Raw genomic sequence first — 26,230 nt, 5'->3', positions numbered from 1 at the left:
CAAGTCCCATTATGACAAAGAAAAACCTTTAATGGACTAGCTTCTTTTGTATATTCTTAGGACACCTGAGACTTCAGATTGCTTCCCCACGTGAAATTTGATTTTATCACCTGTCTTTGGGATCTATCTGTGAAATGCACACTCTGCATAAAACCTTTTCCATGACTGGTACCACATACCAGGCTGCTAGCAAAGAGTGCACAGTATCACAACACCTCTATATTCAGATGCAAGAGAGCCAGGACCATTGGGGGGAAGTGTACAGCACCTGCAGTTCTACAGCTTCGGAGACAGCCACCCTGCTGCACACACAGAAGCTACATTCCCCTTGAATAGGGGTTTAGAAAATAGGTGTGTTAATGGGGGTGAGAAGTACCTCTTTTGACATGGTTAGCCTCCACTTTTTGCCTGATATTTGATGTGGTTTTGATTGTAATAATCAGGATCCCGGCCAACCAGGCCAACTGTGCCAGTGCATCTTCCCTAAAAACATATCCGCAATTGGTACTTCTGCCTCCTGTAAGTCCATAGTAAGTGGTGTCCTGGGTACCTAAAGCATGGAAGATGAAGAGGGTGCCCTGAGACTCCCTCACTAGGCCCCCCTCAGTAGGACCATGCCACTGCCCCTGCAGCTTGCAGGCCCCTGTGAGGTGAAAAACAACAAAATCGACATGGCACCCTGCCTGGATGCAGTGCCAGCCTGCACTGCCTGAAGGAATAGATTAGGTACCCCTCTAGCAAGACTTACAGCCTCAAGGCAGGGTGCACTATACCACATGTGAGGGCCTATCTGCATGAGTAGATAGGTCCCTACAATGCAAGTCAATTCTAAAATATTATAAGTACTAGGGAAGCCATAAGAAGTACATGGGCTGGAAACTCAACAACTCGAGTTCCCCAGCACCATAAGAGCTTCATTGAAACTAGGGGTGTTTGGTACCAAACAACGTATTGTATTAAATCCATTCTGAGGCCAGTGTGAGATTTATTAAATCATGCACTCATTGGGCACCTCAGAGGTGACCCCTGAACACCTACCGACCCTGTTATGGTCACTGACTGGCTTTAAGCAGCCTGCCACACACAGACATGTTTCTGGACCCCTGGATGTAAATCCTCTGCTCTCTGGGACCAGAAACAATGCACATCTTGGGCAGAGGTATCCATGGGCGTCCACAGAAATTTTTCCAGGGGGGGGGGGGGGGCAAAATGTTAACGTCATCACCATCCTCCGACATGATGTGTGCCAGGTAGGATACAAGAAACACTGGGGTGCAGGAGGAGCCATGGGGGGCAGGAAGCAGGCCGCATATGATCTCATACACCATAGGCTTCTTGTGCCACAGCCATCTCTTTCTTTTGTGGCACCCCAAAATCCATACCTGCCCAGGTCCCTATAATATCCTTTTAGCACCCCAAAGCCCATACCCACCCTAAACACAAAAATTACCCGACCCCCCCAAAACTCATACCCTCCCTGAACCCTAAAATTACGCCCCTGGCATCCCAAACCCATACCCAACCTGAACCCTAAAACTACCCCTGCCCCCCCAAACTCATAACCGCCCTGAACCCTAAAATTACCTTCCTGGCACCCATAACCCATACCCACCCTGACCCCTAAAATTGTCCCCCTGGCACCCCAAAGCCCATACCCACCCTGAACCCTAAAATTACCCCCTTGGCACCCCATAACCCATTCACGCCTTGACCCCTAAAATTGTCCCCCTGGTACCCCGAAACCCATACCCGCCCTGAACCCTAAAATGTCTCCCCTTGAACCCCAAAACCCGTACACGTCCTGAACCCTAAAATTATCCCCCTGGCACCCCAAAAGCTGAACACTACATTCTGATTGAGTATTGCGCTATCTCCCTGCTCAGGGAGGATCTGCTGGTCTGGATCGGCTCGCCCTGGTCTGGTTCTGCTCGCCCTTCTCTGGAGCTGTTCTGCCTGCCCTGTCCCTCTTCCGGACCCACCGAGCCTGCCTCTGGGCACACTGCCTGGACCTACTCTGTCTGGCCTGGTTCTTTCTCCTTTGGACCCGCTGTCTTCACTGGCGGAGTTAGGACACATGTCTCTGAAGTTGCTCTCCCTCACCCAGACCCCCCACTCCCCCTCCACTTGCTCTCTCATCTTCTTTCTTCCTTACTTCTCGGTCTCTCTTTCCCCACTGCTTCTCTCCCCCTCTTCATTCACTCTCACCCCCACCGTATCCGTCTCCCCGACCCCACCAAGTCTTCCTCTGTCTCCCCTCTCTCTACCGCCTCCTCATGTCGGTGATAGGGAGCCTGTGGCCCTCTCTGAAAATGCGAGCTGGAGGTGACGTTAAATGTGAAAGCACCAAGGTGTGAACCTAGAGAAGAGGCGGGGAAGGAGTGGGCGGCAGGTAGAGGGTCAAAGGGGGCACAGGCTCTCATAGAGGTGATAAGGGGTGGGGAGCAGGCGGAGGACAAAAACAACACCAGAGCAAGAGGCAGGCGCTCCGCGGGGAGCCTGGTGTAAACTGAAGAAACGTACACTACTTAGCACTATAAAGCAGCCGAAGGGCGCCTATCACTAGATCCAAGAACCTGACCCATCGGGACAAACAGCAGCCACAGGAGAAACCAGAGGTGACATGAAAACAACAAAGGACAGAGTGACAGATGACTGCCGTCGAAACCTGGAAATACAACTTACACCTTTACACCTTTAACAACAGAAAATTACTGATGCAAGCACCACACGCCAGAACACTCTAAATATATAAATCTCCCATCTTTACTTCGGGAACTGGACCAGAACCTGTGCTATCCTGGAAATCTTCTTCTACTGAGGTTTGGAGTGTTAGTTACAACTTGTGGCGCCCCCTGCCTAGAAGGTCTATGTATGCGAAGGATCTCGGAAAAAGGGTCCTCAATTATGCAAATCTCAAAACCACTACATTTAGACCCTACATTCTTCTAAGCACCCACTGGCTATTTAGTTGGCTGCCTGTGCCAAATGTATGCAAAAATTAAAACACGTGTTATGGCCATTTACAACCCTTTACTGTGATTAAGAACATCTGTGAACAGATGGACAGAAAAAGAGATTCAGCCCAAAGTTGAAAAAGGATGGAAGGATGGCCTTTTTTGTCGCGTTACACAGTACCTAATTATGGATTCTCGACCTTTTGTACTGTATTTTTGGTAATTAGGGAAGGGGATGATACATAAAAATGAAACTGATGTTTCGACGACCTTTTTTTACTTTAACTTCACAAATTACATTTCCCTCTTGTACTGGTGTTACTTAACTTGGTTACCTTTATCAAGCTCAAGCAGTCTTGGAGCATGTGTTGCAATTCTAAAATTAGGTCACAGTGGAAGTTCGAACTGCTTGGTCATCGCTGCCCCACTAACCCCTTGTTTCAGACATAACCAGATAGTCACTTAGTGCAGGTGAATGAATGAATGAATGAATACTTTCTTTTATAGCGCATGGCTACTCTTGAGCATCCCAGCGCTGTAAGACAAAGGAAAGTAAAGACACTATTGGAAAAGGTGCGTCTTTAAGCGCTTCCTGAAAGCAAGGTGGTTTGACTCATGCCTAATGGCATCTGGGAGTGCGTTCCATTCTTTAGCTGCATGCACCGAGAGTCGACGGCCACCCATCCGGGCCAGCTTCATCCTGGGAACTACCAGCAAATTCCGCTGGTTGGATCTCAGAGATCTCACTGATTGGTGGCGACGAAAAAGGGGATCCAGGATAGGCGGGCCAGCCCCATGGATGGATTTATGCGCCATGCACATGGTCTTAAAAGTTATCCTTCCCTTGATGGATAGCCAGTGCAGGGATTGAAGTGCGGCTTTTGCTGAACATCTTTTAGGGACTTTCATGAGTAGTCGAGCAGCACAATTCTGTACCGATTGCAGAATTTTTATGGTGCCGACCGGGGCCCCCATGTAGACGGCATTTGCATAATCCAGCCGTGACATAATCAATGACTGGACTAGCAATCTTCTGGCTTCGAAGGGCAGAAGGTCTAGCACTTTTTTTAAGGTGAGGAATGCAGACATCTTTTTGGCAGGATGCTACGGAAATATCTTCCCAAGTGTACTCAGGAGCACCTGCAACTCTCAGTTTGTGTTATGTTTTCATACTCATTTCTGTGTCATTGCATGACTCTCCGAGTTTTACTGTTTTCTCTCTCTGACCGTCTCATTTTCACCACAGCGCGGGCTCAGACTCTAGTGCACAGGTTGTGAGACCCTTAAGTGTGTATGAGGCACTGCCCTAGTTTTGGGGCCCGCCAGTTGTGAGAGGTAGCTGCAAAAAGTGGCTCTGCCATCGGCAGCCAAGTGCTCTCCTCACTTTGTCTGTCTACGGTCCTCACAGAGGTCTGAACTCCCTGAGGCTACGTTCACCACACAAGCGCAGCCACAGCATCTTAATCTAGAGCACACGGGTATGGCAGGCCCAGCCTTACTCCACCAACCACACTCTACCCTGGGAGTAGAATATGAGGCACTCAGCAGGGATACCCTAACAGCAGGGCCACTGTAATTATGAGGCAGGGAGGGTCACATAAAGCGGAATGGTTGAGTGAATTATACGTCAAGAAAAAGCTAATTATGTGGCACATTTTGCGATAGTATAACTTCATTTTGTCATTTTTAAACTTGTTAACACTGTTTGGGCACTAGTTGCACCTCATTAGTATTAGTTAAACACCCAAATATAGCATCAAACTACAGAATGTTGGTCAGTCAACCTTTGCAAAGGAGTTTCAACTGCCCAGCAACATGTGTTGCTGCGTTTTTACTAACTTTTTAACCTTTTGAGCTAAAAACAATTTTTTTCTTAAACTCAGCAGATTATGCGGCATATATTGGATTATGCAACAAATGCAGCGAATATACAATTTATGCCAAAATTGCCGCACAATTGCATAATTCCAGTGCCCTGCCTATCAGTCACATGGATGTAAACTTTCCGCTGTTTGGCTATCTATACCATTGGGCGGAAGAAAATAGTTTTTAAAGAATACATCCCTGAGTTGCATGAGAAATCTGTAATGTTGCGGCAATGCGGGCAAGTGCCCTGAACGAGTTGCTCTAACCCTCAATGAGTAAGACTCGGAAGGGCTGTATGATAGTTTCTACTCATGGATACAACTTACATATGCCTGCATCCTCCCTGCTCTGGACTACAGTGGTGACTACACATGGACTCAGCCCCTCTCCTCTTAGCATTCACGCTTCCTAACCCATCTGGATATCCCCCTCTGTACTGACGTATGTCTAACACTTCATTTCCATTCGTTTTCTGTTTGTGTTATCTTCCTTGATAAATGCAACTTATTAAATCAATAATCCTCCATTGATGACCACCATTTTATGTCAGAGTGGTGCCTATGTCAAAATATACTCTTTTATTCAAATGTGACTATTCTTTCTGCTTAGTAATGTACTTAACAGCAACTGATCTAGGCAGTCCATCACTATAATCCAATAATTATTCGAAAAGACTTTGCCTCAACCTTGTTCTTGTGTCAGAGCGCGCTATAAAGTCCAAGGTCTCCTGGCGCTTATGACTAAATTATAAGATGTAGGGCGGGGTGGGGGCAGAGGGTACTCTGAAGGATCTAGAAAAGAACAGAGTCTCCAGGTGTTGTCTAGATGTGACGTGCGATGAGATGCACAGGAGTTCACCTAGAAGAGAGTGCCAAAGAGACGGTGCAGTAAAATGAAGGCCGCGTCTTGTCCTACTGAGCCCTGGGATGCAGAGGAGCTTCAGACTAGAACAGTGAGTGGGAGCTGGATAGGTACAGTGGCTGGAACACCATGTGCAATGCATAGTGGCATGGGCATCCGCAGGTGGCAGAGCCAGCTTTAGCTCTTGTGGCACCCAATGCGACAATGTTAGCTGGCGCCCCCAATTACCACCTCCACCACGGATTCTCTCACTAGCACTCTTTAACAGTGACCAGTCTCCATAACCACTCTCTCTCAGATGCATTGAATTAGTTATATAGCTACTCATACCATTAAAGTATGTCTGAGCACATTGCATCACACACACATTACACTGACAATCAATCATACTTGCGTAAATCAGTGTATAGGAAATGTCACATAAGCCAAAGGACTAAAAGTGTAGGAGTCACACGTCAACCATACTGGTAGGCAGTATAGTTTAGGAGTGCTTGGTGTGGAGAAGGACAAACTCAGAGTCGAAAAAGAAACAGCATAGTTGGGAGTTTTCTTTAATAATAAGAATCAATTTCTACCCAAATTAACCCTTTTTGCAACATGAATCAATGTTCTATACTTAGCAGAGTGTATGTACTTCTATGATGAAAGTTAATACCTCACTCTTCTATATTAGGAGTTTAAGTTATAAATTGAAAGTAACAAAAGGATGGCTCTTTTAAAAGCAGTAACCTGATGATTTATTTACATTAAATGCACTCTGTAATCTACTTGGTACACATTCTTTGCAGTTGGCATATTAACCCTCTGTACTACCTTCACATAAGTCAAAAACCTCAACTACACAAAACTCTGATCTCTGGCCAGGAAGAACATTAATCACAGGATTTATCTTGACATTTCGGGCAGCAGGTGCTTTTAAAATCATAATTAAGTTGTAAACACGGCGCCCCAAGGAAGCCAGCACCAGGTGCGATGGCACCGGTCATACCGCCCCGGAGCAGGCCCTGGAGGGGAGGGCAAGGAGGGGTGCTCCAGGTGGGCAAGCTCCCCTCCTTGCCCCCCCCCGCGGATGCCCATGGAGGTATCACACCTCTTCCCCCAGGATGAGCACAGTGCTTGAAAGGAAAGCTTGAAAGTCCTGCTGCCTTTGTAATGCGGCCCCGGAGCCTTTGCTGCTAGCGAGCTGGATAGGTACAGTAGCTGGAGCACCATGTGCAATGCATAGTGGCATGGGCATCCGCAGGGGGCAGAGCCGGCTTTAGCGCTGGTGGCACCCAATGCGACACTGTTAGTTGACGCCCCCAATTACCACCTCCACCACGGATTTTCTCACTAGCACACTTTAACAGTGACCAAGTCTCCATAACCACTCTCTCTCAGATGCATTGAATTCGTTATATAGCTACTCATACCAATAAAGTATGTCCGAGCACATTGCATCACACACACATTACAATGACAATCAATCATACTTGTGTAAATCAGTGTATAGGAAATGTTACATAAGCCAAAGGACTAAAAGTGTAGGAGTCACATATCATCCATGGTTTAGGAGTGCTTGGTGTGGAGAAGGACAAACTCAGAGTCGAAAAAGAAACAGCATAGTTGGGAGTTTTCTTTAATAATAAGAATCCATTTCTACCAAAATTAACCCTTTTTGCAACATGAATCAATGTTCTATACTTAGCAGAGTGTATGCACTTCTATGATGAAAGTTAATACCTCACTCTTCTATATTAGGACTTCAAGTTATAAATTGAAAGTAACAAAAGGATGGCTCTTTTAAAAGCAGTAAGCTGATGATCTATTTACATTAAATGCACTCTGTAATCTACTTGGTACTCGTTCTTTGCAGAAGGCATATTAACCCTCTGTACTACCTTCACATAAGTCAAAAACCTCAACTACACAAAACTCTGATCTCTGGCCAGGAAGAACATTAATCACAGGATTTATCTTGACATTTCGGGCAGCAGGTGCTTTTAAAATCATAATTAAGTTTTAAACACGGCGCCCCAAGGAAGCCAGCACCCGGTGCGATGGCACTGGTCGTACCACCCTGGAGCAGGCCCTGGACGGGGGGCAAGGAGGGCCGCTCCAGGGGGGGCAAGCTCTCCTCCTTGCCCCCCCTGCGGACGCCCATGGAGGTATCACACCTCTTCCCCCAGGATGAGCACAGTGCTCGAAAGGAAAGCTTCAAAGTCTTGCTGCCTTTGTAATACGGCCCCCGGAGCTTCTGCTGCTAGCAGCAGATGGCAGCCCCAGTTTAACACGCTCACTTAGGCCAGGAAAACTTAGAAAAACTAGGAGGTGTGCCCACATTTACCATCTCCACCCCTCAGGTGGAGGAGGAGAAGTTAAGCACACTTTTCAGTCCCATCTGTCTTGAATATGAGGGGACTCTTCCAATCAGAGCTAAGACTATGCCCCCTCCCACACAAGGGTAGCATAATAGAGGGTGTAGTCACCCCAGGTGAGGTGCCCATTGGCCCGACCTATTACTCCCTTAAATCACCCCCTAAATCTAGTATTTAGGAGGCTCCTTAGACCTTGAAGCTAGTTGCCTGTAACCTAAGAAGGGCTTGGAAGATGCTGTGCAGCGAAGCCTGAAGATGGCTACTGACTTGGTCCCAGCCCTACTAGCCTGTCTCCAGCTTCAAAGACCCTGCAAGAAGACACTAGTCCCGCAGCCAGAAACTTCCAGAAACCTGGGGAAAAGTGCCTGAACTTTAACAGAGACCAGAAACCCTGAGCGCAGAAGTTCTGTACCCAAGAAACCAACACAAATCACTTTGATCCCTTCTGGATCCGCGAGTCTTGTCCACTCTGCACCCGACACCTCTGGGCCGTGTCCAGGTGGCCCACCGATCCACAACAGGTTCCCTAGCAATCATGACCTCAAGTCCAGTGTTGGTTGACAACTCCTGGACTCCACGTCGATGCCTGCAGCCTTAAGCCAGAGGCTCCCCCTGACCGCAAAAGGCTCCGGTAAGGAGATTCCAACGTCTAAAGGCACCCCTGCACCTGAAGCATCTGGGCCTGGGTGAGCTGAACCAATGGTGCCCCTACGATCCTAATGTAGTGAAAAATGATCTTTTCATTGTAGGGGTGCATTATAATCACGAGAATATAATCTTTGTCGTATTAACCTGGGACAGTAGAACGTGAACTGTAATAACGTGAATTGTGGTGTATTAGTGATATTTGCATATAATTGTAAAGAAATTAGCGTTGAATTAATATGTGTTTAGTTGAAAACACTGATGTGTAGAAATTGTGTATGCTGCTGACAAATATTCCATATTTGATGTGCCTATGTAACATGGTGATGTAGAAGTGCTCAGAAAAAGTGTTCATTTATATGTAATTTCATAAGGCCTGTGTGCTATTATGTTGGCCGAATTCTGTAGGCCTAAAATGCATTTTCCCTGACAGCTCTCGCATTAGATGTATTCATTGAATTTCATGTGCATGTTGGATTTGTTCTTTCTCCTGTTTCTATTGCAGGTGGAAATCATCCTTGTTAGCTAGAATGTTTTTGTTTTAGGAGTTAGGCTTAGGGAGAAGAGGACACATTGAGCGCTGATGCTGATGATGGAGAACTGTTGTACTTTCTTATCAGAGCAAGCCTGGGAATCAAGGTCATCTCGCCAAAGTTTGGGAGCATTGTTGCCTAATGGAAAGTTTCTTACAAGGAGGTGGCCTGAGTGGATGGCGTGATTTTACAGGATCATGGTATACTACCTGTGGTATTTATGTATCGCAACTAGGTAAAGTGTCCGGTGGACTTCTGCCTTGCCTTGAGAGAGAGAGCATCTTAGAACAAGCTCTGTAGCTTTATACTACTAGACCCAACTGATGTGAAGAGACATCTTGGGAAGACTTCACAAGCTGACACCTTAACTGATCTTGCCTTGAGAAAATGCTATGTAGGGATGTCACATTTGTGCTAGTGTAGGGACAGCTCAATGCTTTATACCCGCAAACTTCGGATGAAGGGGAATTTACATGTTTGCTCAATAATCTTTTGTATCCGGATTCTCAAACTAATCATCTTGTGCATTTGCACCGCCTTAATTCAATCCGTAGGTTTGGCTTTGTATTAGTTCCAATGTATTTCTACACCCTTACTTTGATGTGCCTGTATGTCTGTCCAGTCATTGGCTTTGTAATAAATCCGCTAAATTTAATTGGGAGTCTGTGATTCTTAAGAGTCATAATAAATTGGAACTGAAATGATTGATCTCAAACTATTTCTTTCCCCCCTACACTTTCATGCTGATAAAAACTCCCATTGACCTGAAGTTCCAGAACAGATCTACAATGTGGAACCCAGCTCCTTCAATCCATTTCATCTCTACTTGCCCCTGCTGTTGCTGGTCTTCCTTCTGCAGCCTCCGGTTTGACGCCTGAAGCCGTAGAAATTTTGAAAAAGAACTAACAGTAAATTGGGCTCTATGCTTGTTGCATCCTCCTTTGAAATCTACGGCAGCAGCTGCCAACTTTGCAGCTTGTGTCTTTCAGACTCACAGCACTATTAATACCAAATTATACCATCACAACCTCAATATCGCTCAAAAGATTGTTCTCAAAAAGATGGTGTAATCAACAAAAAAGAGATGTTCAGAGGAAAAGAAGCAGGGAAAGAAGGACAGCAGAAGTAGGAATGGTGGGAAAGAGTGATAGGAGTGAAAGTAAGAAAAAGGGAGGAATAGAAAAGACGTTCAGAGTTGAGATGACTAGGGAGAGCTCAAAAGAGGGCTTGAGAAAACGGATTTTGAGAGAAGAAGCCGGTGAGTGGGAACATGAGCAGGGAAGGCGGTATACGATTAAACATGTTTTGTAAAATGCACTGGTTTCACCATTGTTTTAAAAAAAATCATTGATGGTGACAATCCCCCAAACTGCCCTTGTGGTAGGTGTGCTTACTTGTTGCTCTTGCTTGATCCAGGCACGCTGGTAATAATAGTTTCCAGGGCAGCTGTTAGTTTCCACTACAGCCCTGGAGAAAATCTCTGGGGAAGGGCATGATAAATGAGACGAAATGCTGATATAAAACGGTGTGACTGTTAATTTTTGTATTATTTTTTTTTAGTGTAAGCATATGAAACAGAAATAAAAAGGAAAAAACAAACTTTGCTATCACCTAAACGTGGCTGCCAAATGCTTGCAATAACATTTTTTTAAAAAACACTGATACAGGTGTTCAAATCCCAGGTGGTGATTTATAACAAACTTTAAAAAGGAGTGCAGGCAAAATAAATAGCTGATATTTAATGTTTATATAATAATAAATAGAATTTAAAAAAGAAAAACACTTTGAGCCAGCTGTGGAACTGAAAGCAAATTAACTATTTTTAGGCAGATGCCAATAATGTTCATGGAGTTTCTGCAGAAACTCAATTTGAATGGAACCGGTGGGTTAAAAGATCTGATCCATTGCTCCACGCTGTTGTGAGTGGAAGCAAAATCATAAAATGTGACAATTGCCTAGGCGAATAGAGTAAATCCTGCCCTCCAAAATACCTTCTAAGTATGTATATTATGCAGGATATTTGGGGGAAAACAAGCTTTCTAAAATGCTACATAACATTTTTTAGAAGCTCGATGTAAAATGCCCTGGGCGGGACTGGTTACCCGTCACCTCACCATAAACACATTAACACAGCTGTTTCCTATGCACCTTTGAAAAGGCTGCAGCTCCTTTGTGCGCAGCAGCTGCACTGTCTCTAAAGCGAGAGAACTGCCCGTAGACAGGTGTCAAGTAACACACGGCGGCATTTTACTAGGGCAGCCTTGCTGGTTTGCACACCAGATGACAACGACTGGAGCCCTGCTTGTAGAATCAGGGAGTCTACCGACCGACACACCAAGCCTGTTGCTGCTGGCGGGTATCATGGCCAGGGGCGGGGCCTGCATGGAGCTCCTCCCCCAGGGGCGTGGGGGCTGCCGGCGGCCAATGGGATCGCGCTGAGGGAGGATGACTGAGGCCGGCTCTGGCAGCAGCGTGCGAAGGGAGAGAGACGTGGTGGCTGACTGACTGCAGAGGAACTGGCTGGACCAGGAGAGGGGACGGAGCTCCGGTAAGTGTCGGAGAGGAGGGGAGGACTGCTGCTGGGCTGGAAGGCGGGTGGTGCCGAGCGGGCTGTGTGTCCATCCCGCTCCGCTGTCCCGGTGACCACTGGCACCAAGAGGTGCTGAGAATACTACAGACCGTTAAGAGGAGCCCGGGCGGGCACGGGGGTCTCACATTTTAGAGGAAGAATCCGATCTTTATTAAGAAAAAAATCTAAAGTATTATTCTAGCTTGCCTAGAATCTTGGCCACTCAATTCAAGCAGCCGCCCCATGTAATGCCCCTTTCCTGGGTCAGGTCCTCCCTTTGGGGTTCCCTTTGCAGTCTGGGCAGATGTACCGCCGGGGCAGCAGTGTGTCTCATGGGTGTGTGCGTCTCGCCATTCGCACTGTGTTGTCTTTGGACACACGTCTACCGTAAGAGCGAAGTGAACTACCTATTAAATTAGTGTGGGATTATGTCCATTTACCAGCTGTGTTGGGGATATTGGTTTTCATGTAGACTGACCGTTAAGGCGAGCTCCCCTCTTCTTTGAGCCCTGCGTGACCCAGCAGTGATTTCTCTTAAGCAGAGTGGCAGGAGTAGAGGCCCTCGTTTGAGCAGTATTCTAGCGCCCACACCCAGTCGCCCTAGCACCATTCAGTGGGGCTGAGCAATCAAAAAAGTGGATCAGTCTATTAAAGTGTGGCGCGTCTCTCTCTCGTCTCGTCAGTACTCCCTCCGTGGGCTTCATGTATTTCTCAGCCGCCCTCCTCCGAGCACACGGATTACCACTCACTACTGTGCAGGCAGCAGCCCTGTGATGGTTGGAAGGCAGTTAGTCTGTCTGTCTGTGCAGGCAGAAGTCGTGTTGTCCCGTGGAATGAAGCGCCTCTTTTACCATGGCCGCGCCGTGAGGTGAATAGTAAAATGATGTTGTTCAGGTACCTTCTACCCAGCAGACGGCGTTCACTAGAGGTGTGCTGGGAAAGGGCGGGGTGTCTCCTGTAGGTGTGGCTGTCAATTAGACGAACCCTTAAAGGGTGTGTGTGTGTAAAATGAAGGAACTAGGAGTGTGCCCCAGGGGTTATGTGGCGTGAAAGAAATAGGCGCATTAATTTGTGTGTTCATGGGAGGTGAACAAATCGGGCGTGTCCTCTGAAGGGCGTGGTGGCATGATCAGGCGTAACCCCAGGAGTGCAGTGCAGATACCAGTCAGTTGTGCTGTCAATGATCCAGTGATCATATTTGTATATTAAACAGTAGTTGGAAGACTGGTGGTGCCCCAATGGTTCTTGTGTTTGTCATTAGATAGGGTAAGCCTCTTGAGTGTGGGATCAGAAATCTACAAATGCCCCTGGCTGGTCCTATGCCAGTGGACCGAAAGCATCCATTATTGATCAGGTTGTAAGTTTGAGAAAGCCAGGCATTCCCTCAGATTCCATTTTTTTCCTGTGTTGTGACTTTTGTTTGCTTTCATTGGCCTTTTGTATAGGGAATGGTGAATATGCACACACACGCACTTGCTCGACACATCATTGAGTGACAATATAGACCCCTATAAGCAGGAGAGATAATTGCTAGAATGTGTGCCAAAGTCCCAGTTGATTAACCAGTCTTATTACTACCAATTGTTTCCCCAGGTACATTATGTGGTTCTCTGTAACCATTGTTTATTAAAGTAATTTTGCGTGGTCGGAGAGATCAGCAATCGTACCCCCTTGGCTTCCTGTTCAGTTTTGCTTGCATGTTTATTTTTATCAGTACCCTTTTTTATACATGTCTTACCATTTTGTTTTGAAGTTTTAGATAGGGTCATTAGTAGACCCACTACATGCATTAAATGCTGCCCTAAAAGACTTTTAGGGAATTGTCTGATAAAGTGCAGCCTAGGAAGAGGGGCGAGGCGTTAGAAATGTACTTGCCATAACATAATGCATACTTTCTTGCTTTTCATCTTCCTTAGTTCATGTCAGATTTGTGTACATATGAATCATACAACAGCGGTGATGCACTTAATGTTCTGATAGTAAACCTAATATACCATCGAATCAAAGTTGGTGTGCGCCCTCTGCTGTGGTTCCACCCTACCACCCATTCACATTTGAAACAACAAATCTAGGACAGGAAGTCTTGGACAGAGTGCGCACTCTGTCTAAGACCTACTGTCCTAGATTTGTAGTTTCAAGTAAGATTTGTGTACATGCCATGTTAAACCGCTTTTTAGACCCTTCAAGCATAGAAAGGGCTCTGTATACCCTGGAGCACACTATTTCATGTTTCTATTGCACCAATTTAGTTTGCATATTGTGGAAGAACTCCGAGAACCGCAGTATGATACAGCTGCAAATATGGTGCATTTTTTGTATTTGTATATCGTCAATTGCTGTAAGAGGTACAGGTGCTGTTAGTTCACTTGTTCTTTCATGGTAATATGACTTGGATTATAAGAAGATATGTCATTTTCAGTTTTTGGGAACTCATCGAATTGCAAATACCTGTTATGAAGTAAAGTCTGTTTAGACCAGGAAAGCAGGCAACCCTTATTCACCTATATTGCTTTTCTTCTGAAAATAGTGACTTTAATAACGTTTTTACAGAAGTGTGTGTGGTTTCTTTGAAACCGAGGTGTGCTCTGATTTTCAAGGAGTCCCTGAAAAAATATATCCAAAAACATCCTTCCTCTGAACAAGTCCGTGCCTGGTGCAGGAGGCAGAATGCCTGACTCACTGGAGGAGTAACCTCACATGTTCATTTATCTCGCCAGTAGTTTCAGAAGCCGCAGCCATGGCGGGAGAGCGCGAGACTGTGCAGGGAGTTCAGTTTCAGGAAATGCACTCCATGTGCTTCCCCCACAGCCCAAGCCAGAATTGCATCAGCAGTGTTTAGTTTGGACGCCGTCTCCCCGTGTACATGTGACTTTGTGCTTTCAACTTGTAAATCTACTAACCTTGTCTTCCCCACCACAATATACACACTCGAAGAATGTTTAGAAGTGTATAGTGGGGTATATGGCATGTCCTGTACCCCCTGCATGACAAAATCTCAAAAGGAAGGAATGCTGATCAGACAGATTGCTTCTTTTCCCGGCATATTTATCCATGTACATAGTTTCGTTTGTGATCTGTTTTGTAGGGGATCTGGGTCTTCAGAACGAGACCAGGCCGGACATTTTATGCACGTGGACAGAGCCTGTGTTTGAGAGTATGTGCACGTAACATTTATCAATACAGCTATATCTTTGGGATACCCACGCAAGGGGATGTAATGTCTCTCCTAGGGCCATATTTTCCTAGGGGCTCCTTCATATCAACCAATAGCTCAGCGCATGCATGGCTTCCTTTCTTGAACAATGCACGTGACTCGCTGTAGCCTTTTTGGAAAGGGTGCGTGTACCTCTCCCACCGAGGCGAAGCCTTCAAGAGGACGTGGTGAACATCTTTGCAGAGTATCTGCTCCTGGGTTGACCTCTTCACGTTGTTGATAGCCTTTATGGAACTTTGCACCACTTAAAGCTTGCAGTATTAATACATCGCATTGCCATACCGTGTGTTTTTCATACCTGTGTTTTTATTGGCGCTGAATTACAGGTGCTTACTGGTAGGCAGCTCGAAGATGCACCTTTTACTGACTGCTGGAACAAAAAGCTCCAACTGTTCAAGCACTTACTGAAGTCCTTTTTCAGTTTCAGTGGCAGATATACTTTATGTCCGAAAGATCTGTATAGACCATCCTCGTGAAAAGTAGTGAAACATTAGGGCTAGAAAAGGTGTTTACCTTAGGATGGGCTGGCTGCAGTTGGAAGAAGTGGTTTAGTTGTATTTATTTTGCCACTTCCTGCCTTGCTTGCTGCGCCAATAAACGGTTTTTATTTTGGACTGGTAGGAGCTGATTAGTTCAGATGTATGCACAGAGGCTATAGCTTGCGCCCCAGTTAGTGAACAGATTTTCTAAACTACTCGGCGTTAGCAAAGCCAGTCTGTCTCGCTATTGTGACCTATCTGCTTTGCCAACAGTTTTTAGCCGCGCTGCACAGAATCCCAGATGCTTTCCAGTGTGGCTAAAGTATATTAAAAAAAATCCCTAGATGGGGTCACCCACATCATTTTGTAAGCGTGCCCAACGCATGTTTGCACCTACAAAATGACACAGGTATTTTTTTCACTGATCCGACTTGGATCGGTAACTGAAGGTAAAAAGCATGCAAACTTTTTTTTTTTGTTTACTTTTTAAAGTGTAATAAATCCAACAAAGGGGGAGTGGAGAGAGGAAGTGGATTCGATCTCCCCAGACACAATTTATTAAACAAGAAGAATCCACAAAAGTATGGCATAGTGTGGTCACTACAATGTTGGGGAGCACACAGTGTTCTTTAAATACCCCTCACACACCAAAAAGGCCCTTGGGGTCATGCTTCATCATTGGGGTCTTCGCATCCCTCTACGGAATACGGCGTGCTGCTGACCAACGATTACGTGGGAGCACTGAATTTTAAACTATGTGTGGAGGTATTGGATGGTAAGTGAGTGGTGGTATCAGAAGTGAACAAATGTGTGGATGTTAAAAATACCTGGAACATGAGGTCTAATACATTTTTAATGGGCCTCTGTACTGGTACTGTTAAAAGGGGTGTGGTGAAGGTATTTTGTATGGGCCCCATAGGAATGAATGGGGAGTCATTCCTTATTTGCGATTAGCAATTAGCTAATCGCAAATAAGGAACCTGTAGGAATCGCAAAAAATATTGCGATTCCTACATGAATCCCGTTTTGCGAGTCTGGAATAGCGATTCCTTATCAATCGCTATTTCAGACTCTCAAAACTTCACAATGATGAATCGGGCTGCATATGTTCTATTTGATGGAGACATATCCCAAAGAAAGGTTCAAGGGACATTTCAAAGTAGTGTTTGGCTATAACAGGTCGGGGACGAGTTCCGGTCTGGATGCCCTTTCTGTATGATTGATGATATAATCAACAGCAAAGTCTTGTTCCTCTTCCAGCTGGTATGAGAGGATATTGCTGGAAAAGATTTCCACTATGATGTTGTCCAATACTGGTGCAGTGACCAAGTGGTGAGCCTTGATGAATCTGCCGATAAGTTTTTGTAGGGCAGTGAAACATGTTGGCTATGGGTACTGGTATGCAATACTAAGCTACCAACCTTTTTAATCTATCGGCACACACCATAACTAATAATAAAATTGTAAAATTGGTGTGTTCGCTGATTTTTAATCACATTTTCTGTACCTAGGAGTGATTCCTTGGATGGTTTTGTCTTGCACCTGTTTGTTTACACACAACACTTGTGTTTTGGTTTGTTTGGACACTTTAATTTGAGGAGAGAAGGCGACCGATGATGAGAAAGGGGCAAGAATCTGGCAAACATCAGCCAAACGGCCCAAGGGTGTTCTCCCGTGAGGCGCCTTCCCCCTCACCACACAATTTTTTGTATGTTTGTTGCATTCTAAGTGTGGGAAGGTGGACTGTCTCAGCTGAGCAGCTACTGGTGGCTTTGTCGAGTTGAAAAGTGGTTTAGGACTCTCCTCTTCTGTTTTTATATCTAAAGAAACAATAATTTGTTTTTTGGATGGGTGTGGCATTTGAAGATAAACGCCTAACTCTGAATTGTAGTAGGTTTTTGCGAAAGAATTAATATGGGATATTTTCCAGCGCAGTGAGATGCCTCATTAGATGAATACTAATCCATGCCCAGGGTACAGGGATTTTTTGGATTGATATAACAGGTCGGGGACAAACCACCTTCAAAAATCTAATTCAGCTGACTCCACGGGATGTCATCATTAAGCCTATCAGTATTGGTCCCTAGACGGAACACCCAACGTTGTTCCTTCTCAAAAAAGCATTTTTCTGTGGGGAGCTGTTCAATTATGGTCCAATTGAGGTCATTCACAGTGTGTGTCTCAGGTAGAAAATGGGAAGCCATTTTGGTCGTACTCTTTTTGCACCTGACATTAGTCTTGTGTTCGCCAATTCTGATCTTAGCCGGTCCCAACGTCATACCAATATATTCAAGGCTGCACGGGCAAGTGATCATATATATGACATTTTTAATGTTGCAATTGGTGAGTTTTCTTCGTTCCCATTCACTTCCATTCCTGAATTTTAGGTGTCTACTCTTTTTCGTTAGGTGGCAGCTACTGCAATTGCCACAAGGTTGATGGCCTGGACCCATTGGACAGTAGGCTGTTCTGGTTGATTGTTGCGTGGCCGGGTATGCCAGAATGTCCTTGAGGTTCCTGCCTCTTTAGTGGGTGAACAGGGGTTTTTCTAGGTTCAGGTCGCTGCACACCAGAGTCCTCCTCCAGTGTCTGTTCACAATCTTTGAAATCTCGTTGGAGTGAGTATTGAAAGTGGTTACACAGATGGGCCTTTTTGTTTTGGTTCTTTTTGTACCCTTTCCTCCAAAAGAGCATCCCTATTGTTGTCGCATGCTCTTTTCATGGCCCTGTCTATCACTGGTGTCGGATACTTCCGGTTGTGAAGTTTGTTTCTGAGGTCCACTACTTGTGTCTTGTAATCCTTCACATCTGAGCAGTTCCGTCTGAGGCGGAGGAACTGGACGTAAGGGAGATTATCACGTAGGTGACGTGGATGGAAGCTATCGTCCCTCAGGAGACCGTTTCTTGATGTAGGTTTAAAATGGGTGGTAGTCTTTAGAAACCCTCCTTCTGGGTAAATGTTGTGGTCCAGAAACACCATCATGTCACGTGATACTGAGCTTGTGAATTTTCGAAAGGTGTTCTGTGTGTTGAGCCATTCCATAAATTGTTCAACTGATTGGTAATCACCCTCCCAGATGACCAGGACATCGTCTATGTAGCATCTCCAGGATTTTATGTTGTGTCTGTAGGGGTTACTTTGATGGAGGATTTTTTGAGCTTCCAGGTGGTGAACATAGAGGCTGGCCAAACTAGGGGCAAAAGTGCTTCCCATGCTGGTGCCGTGGCTCTGTAAGTATAGTGTTTTTTCATACTGGAAGAAGTTCCTCGTTAGTGCCAAAGTGATGCACTCCATCACTGGGTTCCTCGGGGTTTGGTATTCCCATGGTGTGGAAAACAGGACGCGGTTGAGATAGTCAAGCACTGGGAATCTCCTGCTTTTGTAAGTACGGCACAGCTGAGATAGATAACAGGAATGCAGTACACCTTTCTCAAGTAAGTAATGCATTGGTCAGCAAGTCCATGACTGTGTTTTGATCTACTCCACGTGTTGTAGGTTGCTATTAAGCACAGCAATCCCACCGTTTCGAAGGCTCATGATGCCAACCACATGAATGGCAGCAAGTATGCATTAGTTGATTATATTTTTACCTCGTCTATTAAATCCCAGACCACAACATTTAGTGAAAATCCAAATAGAGCGTGTGTTTTGTTGTGTATGTATGTCTTGTACTTGTCCACTTTTCCTTTACAGGGCACTTCACTGAAATAGGATGACATATTCTGTGGAGAAGTGTGGCTCAGGGGTTAGAGGCGGCAGACCCAGAAGCTGAGATCGGCCCTGGACCAGGGTTCAATTCCCCGCCTCGACGGGGCTTGGGCTCAATAATTCCACGGACTCGATAATTCTCTCTCCGGTGCCTACTCGACTCACGGGTTCACACTCTGCGACTCTGGGCAATAGCTTGCTTAATCTCCACAACGGCCCCTCGCGGCGGGATGCCTGGCTTTCACCTTGTGGATACCCTGCCGGGGTTATCTCACAGGGGAATACCAGGACGGGTTCCCTAAGCAAGTTCTTTGATGCCTGTGATGTGGGTAATTTGAGCTATATAAATACATGTACATTTACATATTCTGTCTAGAGCGTGCCGCCATCACTTTTTTCTAGGTCACTGTACCATCATGTTGGATATTTTCAACTAAAAACCACGTGTTTTCTTCCTGTGTGCTTTTTTTCAGGTCCTCATTGCAGGTACTTGTGAGTAAGAAAAACTCAGCAGGCACATTTTTGTCTTTCTTACCTTGATTAAACCTATTTTGTTTAATAGTTACGCCCGTTGACACCCGGACGTGAGTAAAGTGGGGATCTGTGCACCCCGTCCTGAAGAAGAATCTCCTGCTTCGAAACATGTCGACGCACACATGCGGTACTGTACATTAAAATACAAAATACCTCCACCACACCCCTTTTAACAATACCAGCAAGGAGGCCCATTAAAAATGTATTCGACCTCACGTGCCAGGTATTTTTTTTAACATCCACACATTTATTCACTTCTGACCCCACCACTCACTTACCATCCAATACCTCCACACATAGTTTAAAATTCAGTGCTCCCACGTAATCGTTGGTCAGCAGCACACCGCATTCCGTAGAGGGATGCGAAGACCCCAATGATGAAGCATGACACCAAGGGCCCTTTTGGTGTGTGAGGGGTATTTAAAGAACACTGTGTGCTCCCAGCCATTGTAGGGACCGCACTATACCATACTTTTGTGGATTCTCCTTGTTTTAATAAAATACTTTTAAAGTGAACAGGTAGAGCACAGAATCAATGGGGGGATGAAGCAATATGGAGAGAAGTGAATCGGATGCAAAAGCTACATGGGAATGCTGGGGGGAGCCAGGGGCGTAACGAAACTTGAGGGGGCCCCCCTGCAGGGTACATGGAGGGGCCCCCTCCGGACTCAATCTGAAAACTCTCTGGCCGAAGTGCGGTGATGTGGGTACCCACTATAGCTTGGGGCCCCGCACCGCTGAGGCTGCGGGGGGCCTGTGTTATGCCCCTGGTAAGGGCAATGACTACCCGCCTTTGTATTTACAACTGGTTGCGCACTGTGGTCACATGTGCCATGCAAAACACAAACGCTGCGGCCAACATAAAATTGAAGTAATGTTATACCGCAGCGAAAAGGCTATTGGGGAGCATTTTGTGTGATTTAATGCAAATGACACAACGTGTACTCTTGCAATTTGCATCTGTTATCAGGAACTTCTCACTACGTCACGCAATGCCATTTAAGCCTCTGGTGTGGTGCGTTTATGTGCAAAAATAGCTTATGAAAGTTGGTCAGTACTATTGTTTTATTAAGCGAGCACAGCACCCACTTGACTAAATCACCATGCCCCTGCACTGTCAATGTACCCCAAGCTCCCCCCAATCTCTATTTGCCCCGGGGCACTTATATTTTGCACCCCAAGAGCTCCTTATGCGGTCTAAGATTTACGGGCTATTCACAAAGTGTATGTTGTCGTCACACCAGCGTGTCTCCCCCAGGCCGGGTCCATAGATAATGGAGCATACCATTCAATGGATGCTTTCTGTTTCACAGTCCAGCGCTGATGATTTATCTATCTCGGAAGGATGAAAGTCTGAACGGATCCACCACGATTCATGGTTACACACTGTAGCCTGAAAGGAACGCTTCAATCCCCTGAGACCCCTCTTAAATTAAGGTATAGTGTGAAGTCGCTACGCAGCGCTCCCCTCGATGATAGCAGGAGGCTAACAAGGGAGAATTCCACCTTTTAGCTGTCATTGTTCTGGCATCCGGGAAGCCAAATAACAGCCTTCAGACCCATCCTACACATTTTCAATAGTATGGTGAGAAAATGTGTGGAATGGCAATTGATTTTAGAGGCATATTCAGTGCTACCAACCACCCCTTCTTCTCTGCCCCTCACTGTAATATCTGAGGCTGTGGGAGCCCCACTCCACTCAATCAGGACAAGTATTTGCAATGCAACAGGTCTCGCATCAGTTAGAGAAAGAGTTATTGGCATTATAATTACAATTGTGTTTAATGTTTTTCTTTGTAGTGTAGTGAATGTATTTGACAGACAAAGAGCTGCATGTATGTGTGGAGTAAGTATGTGGATTTATAACTTATGTTTCAGCTAGTAACGGTGGCAAGAGGAGTCGGTAGCAGTTGTATGCAGTGTTTGAGTATTGCAATGAATAGTTGCTGTGATTTAAAAGCATTTGTAGCATTAGCAAGGGTAGCAATAATGTGGAATGACAGTTGTGTTAAGAGTATCAGTTGTAGTACTGTGTAGTGGTGTAATAAGTAGTAATGTGTTTATGTATATCAGTATAAAGTGTAGTATATGTGTCTGAGCGTTATAGGCATGAGTTGCCTGTATATTAACCGGTGCAGTACAATTGTTGCGTATTTTAATATTGTTTCATTAGACATATTTTGCATGTAGCGAACAAACAATTTGTAGTAAATAGTTAGCGAATTATGTTTAGATACAGTTTTTATTGCATTTGCGTTACGTTAAAGCTGCTAAATTATTTAAGTAAAGGAATTAGCAGTAAATGCCTGATACAAAAGCAAGAATAACATTTGTAATATACGGCAAGCTATTCTATTAAAGCATACATAACATGAACAAAAACAGTGCAGTATAACAGCATAGCGAACGGCCCAGGAAAAATATATGCGTCAATCCACAACATTTTACGGGTATTTGAAACAGCAAGCAAAACTTTGCAATTGGCATATGAAAAAATAACAATTTACATGTTTGTACAAACCGTAACTATAGCTATATTTTTGGACGGGAGCTGAAAATTATTTTTGTGGGTTGACAGATTAATTCACATGTATAAAGGAGAACAGCTGCAGGCATTTAAATATAGGATTTAAAAAAACATGCAGTTTTATGGGTATTTGAAACAGCAAGCAAAACTTTGAATACTCTCCTTCTACACCAACAACTGATGCAATGCATCACTGTGGCGCACCACATAGAACATTATGGGCACAGTAGCCCTCTCTGCAACAGAACCGTACAACAGAGCATAGGAACACAACACAGCAGTAGTCAATCTAACTAAAGCAAAAGGATGTGGCGTAATGACCAGAGCAGCTTGGCGGGAAGCTGGGGAACCAGGTTAGAGTCACGGCGTTGGCTCACCATCATGTGATTCTGTGCAAATCAGTTTATCTCCCATGCCTTCTGAAAGGCAATGTGTTTTGTGTTAATGTCTACTTGTATTATTACTGGTTGTCCTGTAAAGCTCTCCTCTACTCTCGGGTTCAGTTAGCGCTATATAAAACTGCAAACAACCAGCCAGCATAGGAGCTCACTACACCGGCTGATCCAGCGCACGCAGAGCAATGAGGGCTCTGTACACTCCAGTACTGTCCGTGGGGTGGTATTTCCCACTACACACACAAGGCTAGCAGCGGTCAGTGTTCAGACACACACCGAGTTAGTATACGTCCCTTAAACCTGAGAGGTCACATATCCGAAGACACTACAACTCCCATAGAACTGGTGTGATGACTCCTAGACACACAGAGACACCGCATCTTATACAGCACTAAAAGGCCACATCACCTAGAACCTGCAACTTACAGAGCACGGGTGCGGTGACCCTTGACCCATTGAGCCTCTGCCACCCACAGCACTGAAAAATCACATTCCCGCAGCCACTGCAACACAAACCGCACTAGTATGGCCAACTTTACAAACTGAGACACCGCAGCCTACGCGCTTTGGGAAGTCACATCCTGGTGGACACAACACTCCAAACAGTCCTGGGAGTTTAAGTTCTTGTCCTCTGATACTGCACGTTGCACAGTACATGGGCGGCTACTTTTAGACACACACACACACAGACACTGTATTCCCACACAGCACTTAGGTCACAGCACCACGGACACTACTCTTCATACAGTATTGAGGCCATATGCTTGCAGACAAAGTTTCCCACACAACAGTGCGTCGGGCGGTCTCATACTGAAACAGATTGAAACCAAGAGCAAAACTGTGGCCCAGGAATGGTCATATGTTGACACAAACCTGCGGCGTGGGGGTATTTTCCTTGCTTGCACGAGTGTTTATAACACACTTAGTATGCCAGCGTTAGAGGTACTGCACTTCACGCACGTCTGGGGCTGTCCCATTGCCAAACACTCCCAGACAATGCATCCACCCCACACACGGAAGGAGGGGATGGGGGTCACATCCTCAACATGGTGAAGCCGGTCCTTCTCAGTACAGTAGTCCTTGGATGCCTCATCTCACAAGTCACACTGCAGTGCACTTTTAATTTGTGCTGCGCAATGCACATGACAAAGGCATTGGTCACAAGCCCCACCCTATGCCCCACCATAAAGACCGTGCAGTCGCGGAGACAACTGCGCGCCTCAGAGGCCCGCCCGGGGTGTGAACACTGCGCACCAACCATTTAATTAGGAAGCCGGCAGGGAGTATGCGCCGCACGCGGCACCATAGCTGCCAAGGTTCCAGATTGCGAAGTGTAACATTTTCATAATTTCAGTGTAATTAGGAGTGACATTTCCACCACTATGAGTGACACTTTCTCACGAACAAAATCAAGGAAGGAAATCAAGCCATGAAGACGAGGGAAACATAAAAATATTACAAATTACACAATTTAAGCCTTGGCTTTGCGACTTGAGTTGCCCCTTTGCACTTCCCTCGTAATGAATTATGCTGATGAGCATCACTACAGAACCTCTCTCCTACTTGGGTCTTGAACTTGGCCCCAACAAAACAGTGGTACAGTGCGTGCCTGCCTAGTGTTGCCCTGGACTGGCCGGCAGAAAAACAAAACAGATTGCCAGCCAATGGCCCCGCGCCACTCCCTGCAAAATCAATTTGGAGAGTAAAATGTCAGGACTCGGGCTTCTGTGACGCTACCCGGCCTAATAGCAAAGATGAGAGAGACCTCAACAATTTCTCAATTTAATCACGGATGACGGCCTATACCTCCTTGAACCGTGGCTAGGGCACACACTGTCTGCAGGCTGAGGCAGCAGCTCATCGAGCGCTGCTACTGAAAATGATTTGTTATAAATATTAACAGTCAGTGACACACAGGTGGCACGTGCCTCTTCTACACACCATCCTGAATGGCATGATGCGCCACACCCAGGCCACACCCAGGCCAGACTCAGAGAGGAGGCTAACTAGCCAGCTGCCAGGCAGGACACAGTGACAGGGCAGGGCAGGGGCCGCCGGGGCAGGGCAATTTAAATCAGGATTATAAGGCCCTTAGGCCCCACAGCACGGCAGCAGAACAGGTCAGTGTCACTGTCAGGACGGTGACGGCAGGGACAAACTTACTTCGGACAATCTGTCTGCCGGCGGGGCGGGGCGGGCCTGGCTGGCTTTTGTCTTCTTCTAAATCGATCTCTTCTCAGTTGTCTTGACTATGGGCGGGCCGGGCGGCTGCTTGGCCTGGCTCCTTGGGGTGGGCGGGCTATGCGCGCCCCTGGCCCCTGATGCCACACCTTGTGTTTGCGGATTGCGCATGTGTGCTGTGTGCTGACATTGACAAATGTACTCATGGAAGGGCATCATTGGTCACCTCTCCTCGCCCGCCAGTCCTACCCCAGCCCCCCCACCCGCAAATGAAAGTGAAAGAAGAATTAAGACAAGTGTGGAGTAAACAAGTGTGTGCACGCCGCGCATCCACAGTCTGTCCGTCCCCGTCCCGCCGCCTGATTAATCGATTGATTCGGCACCAGCGCCACCACCATTCCATTTATAAATTGTATTTGCATCTGAGTGGCGTGCACTGCCACTGACTGCACTGCCACACTGCCGTGTACCACCCTGCTGGCTGGCCCTGCCTCGGTCACGGTGCCGTGCCTCCCCTGCCTGCATCAGACAGACGGCCGGGCCCGGGGCGGGCCCGGGGCGCCCCCCCCCCAAAGACTGTCACACTCGAGTCGGGTGGGGTCGGGCCCGGGGGCCCCCAGCCCGCCCGCCTCGTCTTCCCTCACAGTCACAGTAGTCAAGATTAGAAGTCACTCACACACTCACTACTGACGGCCAGTCGGCCAGGGCCCCGGCGGCGAGCCGGGGCCCCCGGCGGCCGGCCGGCCCGCGCCCCGCACCATAAAAGATGAAAGTCCAGCCTGAGACTCGCAGGGGCCCCCTGGCCCGGCCCTGTCGGGGCCCCCAACGCCATGCGCCGCCACCATTTCAAACTCCGGCCGGCCCACGCTGCTCATTTTGTCACAGCCAGCCCTTAGCCTACTACTGTGTGCGCAAGCAGCATGTTACGTGAGGGGCCCCTGGGGGCCCCCCGGAGCCAGTGGCCCTCGCGTGGCCCCCCCGCAATGCGGGGGCTGCGGGGCCTTGTGTTACGCCCCTGATCGGATCCGGAGAGCTCTGGGCTTAAGTGAGCTAAGTAAAATAATAAGTGACTTTGCCTCAATCACCACGGCCTTTATTCGAACAGAACTCCCCACAGAGGGTGAAAGGGACCTCCTTGATCTCCTCCTAACCGCTGCAGCCAAGTCAGTACTAATGAACTGGAAGGACACTTCGAAAACATCTTACAGCGGTTGGCTCAACTGGATCACCTACCCAAGAGGAGCAGACTCCCTAGCGATAAGATACTTACCCTGGAAAACTACCTCCAGGAACCTATGGGAACCACTGGACAGGTGTTTGGACACTTTTGACTCACCGTAAAAAACGTGAACTTTTGAATGAACCCATCAAACAAGGAAAATGTTTCGACTGACACTGCTCGCTGA

General features: G+C 46.5%; 1 protein-coding gene across 1 annotated transcript in view; it reads left to right on the top strand.

Annotated features, from left to right (window-relative positions):
- The first annotated feature begins 10,347 nt into the window (after positions 1 to 10,347).
- PLS3 (plastin 3) overlaps positions 10,348 to 26,230 on the top strand; it is a 105,204-nt gene continuing 89,321 nt past the window's right edge. Inside the window, exon 1 of the mRNA XM_086967234.1 lies at positions 10,348 to 10,474. Within this exon, the coding sequence (XP_086823360.1) occupies positions 10,348 to 10,474 (127 nt within the window). The remainder of the gene's footprint in view (positions 10,475 to 26,230) is intronic.

This window comes from Lissotriton vulgaris, chromosome 4_1 (assembly GCF_964263255.1).
Source record: "Lissotriton vulgaris chromosome 4_1, aLisVul1.2, whole genome shotgun sequence".
In the NCBI taxonomy this organism is placed as follows: domain Eukaryota; kingdom Metazoa; phylum Chordata; class Amphibia; order Caudata; family Salamandridae; genus Lissotriton; species Lissotriton vulgaris.
The sequence above is the reverse complement of the archived record's forward strand: the minus strand, read 5'-3'. Positions and strand labels throughout refer to the sequence as shown.